The sequence below is a fragment of the Callorhinus ursinus genome, unplaced genomic scaffold (assembly GCF_003265705.2).
Source record: "Callorhinus ursinus isolate GAN/ISIS: 27379988/994484 unplaced genomic scaffold, GSC_fseal_2.0 scaffold127, whole genome shotgun sequence".
NCBI classification, from domain to species: domain Eukaryota; kingdom Metazoa; phylum Chordata; class Mammalia; order Carnivora; family Otariidae; genus Callorhinus; species Callorhinus ursinus.
The window spans coordinates 133,445-141,605 of record NW_027397189.1 but is presented as its reverse complement, the minus strand read 5'-3'; the positions used below and the strand labels follow the sequence as shown (position 1 = coordinate 141,605).

General features: G+C 52.0%; 1 protein-coding gene across 3 annotated transcripts in view; it reads right to left on the bottom strand.

Moving 5' to 3' along the window:
- Window positions 1-533: 533 nt before the first annotated feature.
- The window catches only part of CUNH19orf12 (chromosome unknown C19orf12 homolog), an 8,595-nt gene continuing 967 nt past the window's right edge, over window positions 534-8,161 (bottom strand). Inside the window, exons 2-4 of one of the 3 annotated variants that reach the window (XM_025854227.2) lie at window positions 7,825-7,965; window positions 5,141-5,310; window positions 534-1,554 (exon numbers count right to left, since the gene is read on the bottom strand). In XM_025854227.2, coding sequence (XP_025710012.1) covers window positions 1,289-1,554; window positions 5,141-5,310; window positions 7,825-7,880 — 492 coding nt within the window. In that variant the 5' untranslated portion in view covers window positions 7,881-7,965 and the 3' untranslated portion in view covers window positions 534-1,288. Of the gene's footprint in view, window positions 1,555-5,140; window positions 5,311-7,824; window positions 8,129-8,161 lie in introns of those variants that run through there. The other 2 variants (XM_073890119.1, XM_025854230.2) reach the window with 2 other exon arrangements.

The following is an 8,161-nucleotide window of genomic DNA, read 5'->3' as shown; positions in this document are numbered from 1 at the left end:
ACCTCTGAGCTAGGATCCCATGTCCGTGAGTTCTCAAAGAAGGTGGTTGGGGAGGTGGGGGAAGCCTCACCCATTCATTGCTTGTGTGTTGGGCCCAACTGTCCCAGACCCAGGGGACACCGGGTCCTAGTTCAGAGAGCCTGCCCTGATGTCCACTGAAGTCCCTCCCCTGGCCTAAATCAGCACTGGTTCTAATTCATCCTGAAGTTTTCTTTTCACACACAGAGATGTCAGAATACCACTTCTCCTCAGCAGGAGTGCCTCCTTCCATAGCCCCAGGGCGGCCTGTGCTGTTTCCCCCTTAGAGAGAGCCCCAAGCTGCTGCCCTGGCCCAGGTCCTGGGGGCCTGCGGAGGCTCGGGCAGTGTGCGCATACTGGAAGCACAGAGGAGCCAAAACAGGAAAACCTGGACAGTCAGGTCTCAGGCACTGGAATTGGGAGGCATCTGTCATTCTTTAAAGCCACAAATCCAGAACCTTCCCTAATGACCCTGGGTGTTAGAGATGCTTTTACACAAAATGTGTGAGAAAAGCCCTGTTCAGAAAACATTTATTGCAATTTGATGACACCTAGTCAAGTAACGGTTCTGAAAGCAAAGTGAATACGGTATTAGGGGAAATTCAGGGTGGACACATTGCTTAGATCCTACCACGTCAGAAAAAGCAATACTCTTGGCTGGAAGTATTTAATTTTAAAAGCAAAACTCAAGAACTACCACGACTTGTCCGATGGGGAGAGAAGCCCCTGGGAGGGTGAGAGCCCAGGTGTGCTGCACAGAGAAGGGCTGGGGGCCTGGATGTTTGTGGCTTCACTCAACAGGCGACTGACCCTGTGTGGGGCCACTCAGAGTCACTGGTCAGGGAAGGGGCACATGAGGGAAAACGTGAATTCCAGCATGGGCCAGCTCTCAGGTCCTGAGACCCTGGGCCCCGGGGAAGGAACCAGTCCTGTAACGGGTGCTTCGGACAGGGCTCATCTTCACAGGTGAGGAGATGGAACACGAGGGCCTCCTGCTACGCTCCCATATGAGTGAGAGTGGATTCACCCATGTCTGGAGCAGGCAGGGCTTCGCTTTCTACCAGCCTCCCAGCGAAAGGGTTGTCACAAAACACAACATCTTCATAAATAATTTCCAGAACATGATACAGCATAGTAGTAGCCGCTCCAGCAGATTTCACTCCATTTAAGGTAACACACTGATGATGTGGGGCTTCCCCAACTCCCCTGTCCCCTCCTGTGAGTCCCGAGAATCATCTAAATGAGACCCGCACTTCCCAGGAGGAGCGACCTAGTCATCATACTGAACTTCGGCCCGGAGCTCCTTGGTGACGTAGTTCACCAGCATGGCCAGCAGCTGCTGCTTCAGGGCCTCGCTGCCCATGACCAGCGTGGTCAGCTGCACGACGTCCATCCAGTCCAGGTGCCTGAGGATGGCGGTGGCTTCATTAAAGAGCTTTTGCTGCTCAGCGGGTGGCAGCTCCATTATGATCTGAGGAATCGGCTTAAATTGTCCGCTTGTCATCCACGCACCTAGTAGACCCCCGACAGCCCCCCCTAGAAAACAAGGAAGGTTCAATTAGTTGGTTCAATCAGTGCTCTTACTGAGAGCACGTCGGCTGCCATGACGAGTGGGCACATTCACGCGGGGGCCAGAACAGGCTCACCTTCGTGCCCGCTCCACCGCACGGTGGGGGGGAAAAGGGTTTATGGGATCTTCGGTCCATTTGGCTCAGATAACTGACACCCCAAAGTGCCCTTCCCCAAGCTGTGCACTCACAGATGCAGCACGAAGCATCTCCCACCTCACAGCTCTGCTAACAATAATCTTCTCCAGGGCCTGCAGGTTTCCTGCTTCCCACAAAACTCTCTCTCATCGTAAAGGAGACAGCTGAGAAGCAAGTGCTTTTTCAAGGAGAATCATCTCAGTGCTGAGGCTGAGTTTTCTCCATAATATGCCCTTTGCCCCTGAACTTAGGAAATTTCCAGGGAAATCCCATGGTTAAAGGACCCTGGGGACAGAGAAGGAGACCTTTACTCTGGAAGCAACTGTTTTTCATGCCAGCCCGCCAGAGTTGTATGATGATAACTATCAAATATAACTTATTCAACTATTTCTCTTCCCGTGACCCCAAAAGGGCATAACCATTATTTTTTATAAGATTTTTTTTAAGTTTTATTTATTTATTCATGAGAGTCAGAGAGAGACAGAGAGAGAGAGAGAGAGAGGCAGAGGCAGAGGAAGAAGCAGGCTTCCCACCTAGCAGGGAGCCCGATGCGGGACTCGATCCCAGGACCCTGGGATCATGACCTGAGCCGAAGGCAGAGGCTTAACCATCTGAGCCACCCAGGCGCCCCATAACCATTATTTTTAAGTATAAATTTATGATCAGATCTAAGGTTCATGATATTGGGACTAAAAGCCCTTATGTCAAGGGAAAGTTCTATCTGATCAGGTGGGATGCAGGTCTGCTACAGGAAGGTGCCTTGGGGCAGGGGTCTCAAACGCAGGTGCCAGGCAGGTAGCTGAGAGGAATGAATAGGGCTGAGTGAGCCTGTGGGTGACGGAGAGCTGCGTCCCTGCCTAAGGGGCGGTGGCTACCCCTTGCCAGCCCATTGCTACCACACAGAATGCCAGATGTGTATCCTGAAAAAGTCCCATGATTTTTAAATATTGATGATCAGATATTAATAGATGCAGCCCAGCTTGACATAGTGACTCTCTCTGAAAGAGCAGAGTGTGGAAAGGAGAGACACTAACTTCACAGTGGACAAACCTGGCAAATACCACCTTAACCAGATGATCAAGGTGGACATCGCCAGCGAGGCCTGTGGATGTCACATGTCCTTGAAATGGAGCTATGAGACAGGCGCTCCACCTCCGTCAGCAGTATGCTTTCCAAAGGTCCATAACTCCGGGCTAAGCAAGAGAAAGCCCTCAGGCCGACCCAAACAGGGAGGCATTCTACAAATACCTGCCCAGTACTCCTCAAAACTACCCAGGCCATGAAAGCAGCAAAGTCTGAGGAACTGTCACAGACCTGGGGAGACTAAGGAGACATGAGGATTAAATGCACTGTGAAATCTTGAGGTGGATTCTGGGACAGGAAAAGAACTTGATGCAAAAACTGGCAAATAAAGTCTGGAGAGCAGTTAATAGTGATACATCAGTGTTGGTTTCTTACTTTTGCCAAGTACACCATGCTAACACAAGATGGTAATGTTCTGGGGGGGGGGGAACGGAAGCTGGTATGGGATATGTGGGAGTTCTCTGCACGGTCTTGCCAACTTGTCTGTAATTCTACTACTATTCCAAAATAAAAGGTTTATCCAAGAGAATACAACCCAGGCCAGAGAGAACCCGGTTGTGGGCTGGACCCCGCCAACAGGCAGTAAAACCTGCAACCCTCTCAGGAAGCCAAATGTGGAGGCATCTGGAAGCACACAGCTCTCCTGGGGCTGAGCCCCGGCCAGCATCGGGCCCTGGAGGCTGAACACTGCCCCTGGACAGCCCTCCTCTCTGCTCCAAAAGAAGGGAGGATTCGGGGAGGGAAAACCAGTCATTTACAAGTTTTACTGAACTTCTCCCCATGACACCCGAAAAGCGCTTAGAACCGACAAGAGTTGCACTCATCTGCACTAAAACTTTATGAGAACATCAATATTTGATTTAGAGCAGCACTTAATGCAAAAAGTCACCAGGAATATCGACCAGCAAATTACTAACTCTTTGGACAAGGGGAAATTCCTTGGTTTTCTGGGTAAAATGATGCTCCCACCCACGAGGGGCTGCAAGTAGCGAATCCCCCGGGTTCTCCTGGCAGACATCCTGTTCTCTACCAGCTTTGACATAATCTGAATAAGATATATGCTCCCACCATGGCACCTGGGAATAGCCACATGATAAAATGATCCCAGCAAGCCCTCCCCTGAGCACATTAGATGGGGGCGGGGGGCAAAGATACAGAATGTCACTGAGGAAGGAGGCAATGGCCGTGTTTCCTCCCTCACTGGCTGCTTCTTGGATGGTGAGAAGCTGAAGTCAGGACTCACTAATTCACAGGCTGGAAAGAGAAATGTACGGGTGGAAGGTCTGGGGCCACGCACACTCTGATTTACTCCCCAGTGTGATCTCAGCGTCATGAAATGTCCCTGAATGCCAACCCTGCCACAGAAAGGCAGAACAGGGCAGGAAGCCATGCTGGGAGCCGGAAACAGAAGCCAACCTGGACAGACAGCAGTCATCTCTCCAGCCTGTATTCATGGGAGGACTGCAGGCCGAACTGTGAGCTCTCCCACGTCCCCAGCACAGGCTGCCCAGCACAGAACAGGCATTCAGCAATGCGTCTGCTGAGCCCACCACGGCAGCCCAGGCCTTTGCCGCTCCCATGTTGCAGGGTCCATCTGAGGCACCTCACGGAGGCGTAATCCAAGCTCCCTTCAAGTCAGGCCCACACAGCAGCCAGCTCTCTGATGCCACCCTGGCCCACGGTTCAGGCCACGCGGGAATCCTTCCTGCTTCTAATAAGCCCAAGGAAGCAACCCCATCCTAGCTCCAAGGAATGATGGGAAAAATCGGCCAAAACTCCATTCATTGCCAGAAACTGGCTCTCAAGGAGAAGCAGGTGGGAAAAGCGGGGGTCGGGGCGGGCAGGGATGACCCCTCTAGGATATTTGTTGCATTAGACTGTTTGCTGTCAGAATGGGGAGTCTCTCTGAATGAGCTCATGTACAATGGCCAGATGGCATCTGCTCTTAGGAGGTGCTCAGCAAATACAGCTTCCTCCCTGGTTCCCTTCCGCAGGGACACGTAATGGGGGCGGGGCAAGGAGACCATCCAAGGGACCCAGGATACCCTGATATCTTCAGACGCTAAGACACATCCCTGAGGGGAGAGGCACCCTCCAGGGCTGCTGACACAGATGCCATTTGCAAGAATGCCCTGCATTTCTGAGACCTTCACACTCCGAAGCCTGTGTTTTCAACAGGATGAATTAGGGACACAAAGATCCAGTCACAGAAGCAATCTCAATTCAACAAACGTCTCCCACATGACAGAGATTTTTATGAGGTCTCTGTGGTTTCAAAGGCCTTTTTTACAACACCCCCAAGGCTGGCTGCCCCTGTGAGGCGCTTGACTTACCAACAGCTAGTCCGGGTGGGCCTCCGACCAGACCACCCATGAAGGCTACAGCCCCTGTGACCAGGGCGCCCTTCCCAGAGTGCTTGACGGCCGCCTTCATTTTCCTCTCCCCAGAGATGGAGCACAACAGCTTCATGATGTCTTCCACCACGATGGGCATCTTGGCAAGCCTCAAAGGAAGCATTTCAAAGGGAGAGTTTTAAGGAGCGTCAGAGCATCTGCACACAAATGTTACTCTTGCTAGAGTTTCAAGGACGAGTCCTCATGTAAAGCACAGGAGCTCTGCCGTAGCCAGAACCGGCACCCAGCCGTGTGAGAGGTTCCTTGTCACAGACGAAGCCAGGTAGCATTTAGCTAATAAGCAAACAGAATCAGCAGAATGGATGAAAGGTCTTCCTTACCCTCTGCTTAACTTCTGATTTACGACAGATTATGGAGCAAGCCCAGCCGCAAGCTGCAGTGGTTCATCACAAGTGAGGAAAGCGTGCCCTCTCTTGCATCCGTGGCCTTCCTGCTGTCTCAGGCATCCCCAGGGCACAGAGCCTGGCGGAGGGCAGAAAGTCCCAGCCTCCAGTCCTCTGTCGTGTGACAGGGCAACGGAGCTCCGGCCAAGCCAGAGAAGGGGAAAGTACTGGACTCTGTGACCACCCTGGCCTTGTGCCCACACCCGCCGGCCCTGGGACCCTGAGCAGAGCGTCAGATTCCTCACCAGTAAAAGGGATATAAGCCACCTACAAGCTGGATTCTGGAAAAGTCTGAGTAGAATGGATGCAGAGGTACCTGGTGAGTCTGGAACACTGCGGCCCTCAGACATGATGGCTCTAAATGAATATTCTGTTACTGAGACACACCACTGGCTTTTCTACAAAGCAACCACTCCTAAGGCCCATCCAGTTCTGCATGGGGGGTATTAAAGGCAGGGACGGGACGACCAGTAAGATGAAACGACCAGAGAATGAAATAAACCAAAGAATTCCAGGGGTTTGCATATGTTTGGAGAGACAGACAAATGGACTTTTGGAATAATGACCTTGGAACAGTTCTCTGCAGTCAGGAAACTGTTTGCCACACTGGTGGGAAACTGGCAGGTAGGCAGGGCAAGGGGAGGGTGGGCTCTGCCCCAGGGTCTGTGGGAATGGGGACCCACAACACTGACAGGCCACCTGGCCGGGCCCAGAAGTAAAATCAAAGTGGCCACGAGCCGGTGCTTCTCCTTCTGGCTTCAGCTGGACCCAAAGCTCAAAGGGCACTTCCTTTCCATCACTCCCCTTTTTATGCAAGCAGTACTTTTGGGAACTTGACAAAGTTTGGGGCACACCCTATTGCTCAATAACTCTTGGTTACATCTCTTTTTTGACCCAAGGTTAATCCAGAACCAGCCTCTCATGTAAAATCCTCCTCCCAGTCCTGGGAGAGAATTTTGAGCCCCTAGAATGAGTCTGTGGGTCTGCTGGATCACCACAGTCAGGGTTCAGAACTTCTCTGCCATGCCAGGAGAGGTAAGAAGTGTCCTGTGCTCTGGCCCCTGCAATGTTCTGAGCTCAGCAATTCTCCACAAGCGCATAGAATCACTGCCGACTTTGTTAAATGCAGCCAGTATGCATGGGCTGAGATTCTGCATTGGGAACAAGCCTCCAGCTGGTCTCTAAGCCCACTTTGGACAGCAAGACTCTAAGAGAGCATGACCCAGACATTTGACATCGGCTACTTAGTCCTCGAGTTCAGAAAGGGCAAACAAGCACCCCAAATGTGTCTGTTTGACCAAGTGGGGTGTAGAGGCAGCAGAGGGGCAAGGCAGGGGTGCTCAAGGGACTGGTGAAGAACTCAGGTGTGCCTGCCCCTGCTCTGGCTCCATGTGTCCTGGACCTGCCAATACACCTCTGGATTCCTGCCCCTTTGCTCACTACCGGCAACCCCTTGTAGACGGAGTCCATGCCGCCTCCTCTACCGCGGATGAGAGCCCACCTGAGGGTCATGACTTGTCCACACACACAGGTCACAATAATAAAACAGCATTAGAACAGCAAAGGAACTGTACATGGCAGAAGTCACTGAGAAACGAGGGGATGGAGGATGTGACTTGATTCACAGCCACGGTTCTGTGAAGCTATGTAAACAAAATGAGTTTTATTTCAAAAACTAATTTATTTCAAATACTGATAACCAAAGGAATTAATATCATGGTAAAACCTTAGCTCAAAAACCTAACATTTCTCCTGTAAAACATCTAATCGTTGCATAGTTTATATCTGGTTTATATCCAGCTTTCTATCTGTCAGTTATGCTGGGAAAAAGGGGCACGAAGCTCGGTCCTGGGAAGGCCCCTCTGGAGGCTGCAGTGAGCTTCCCATTTCCAGGCACGTGAAGACCCCAAGCATGGTCTGCAAGGCTGGCTTCCTGGCCGGGGCACTCTGCCCAGACACCACTCCTAAATAGGGTTTCTGCAGGATTATGGACCCGCACACTGGAAACACTTTCTGCACAGCAAGAAAATGCATGGAAAGGAGGCAGGAATCAGCCACTTCATACTAGAGTATCCATCAAAAACCTAGCTTCCCATTTGCTCTGAATGACTTCTTATAAACCCACAGGGGCTAATAAGGCATCGTCGTGCAAAGGCTACTCCCAACCTCCACTCAGCCCAGGCAGACCAGCACAAGGCAGGAGCCCAGGGCTCTGTCCACCTGGAGGGCCAGCAGGTGTCCCGGTGTGTGGGAGGGCAGGGGAGGACGTGGCCCATCACTGGCGGGGTTCAGCAGCTCCACACCACAGGAAGAGGTAACACTGTGGCTGCCTCAATCCAAGACAAAGCTGGTTTAATTTCCCTGTGAGAATGATTTTAGACGTTAGAGCATCAATAGACTTGTGGAAGGAAGGTTTGTCACCCCATCTCCTGACTCCCTGCTAAAAAGCCCAGCCTTCTGACTTCTCTGGGCTTGCGGGATTGAGGAAGGAAGCCAGTCCTGTGTCTCCACCCCTCCCCCTACCCCCCCCCCCCCCCCCCCCCCCCCCCCCCCCCCC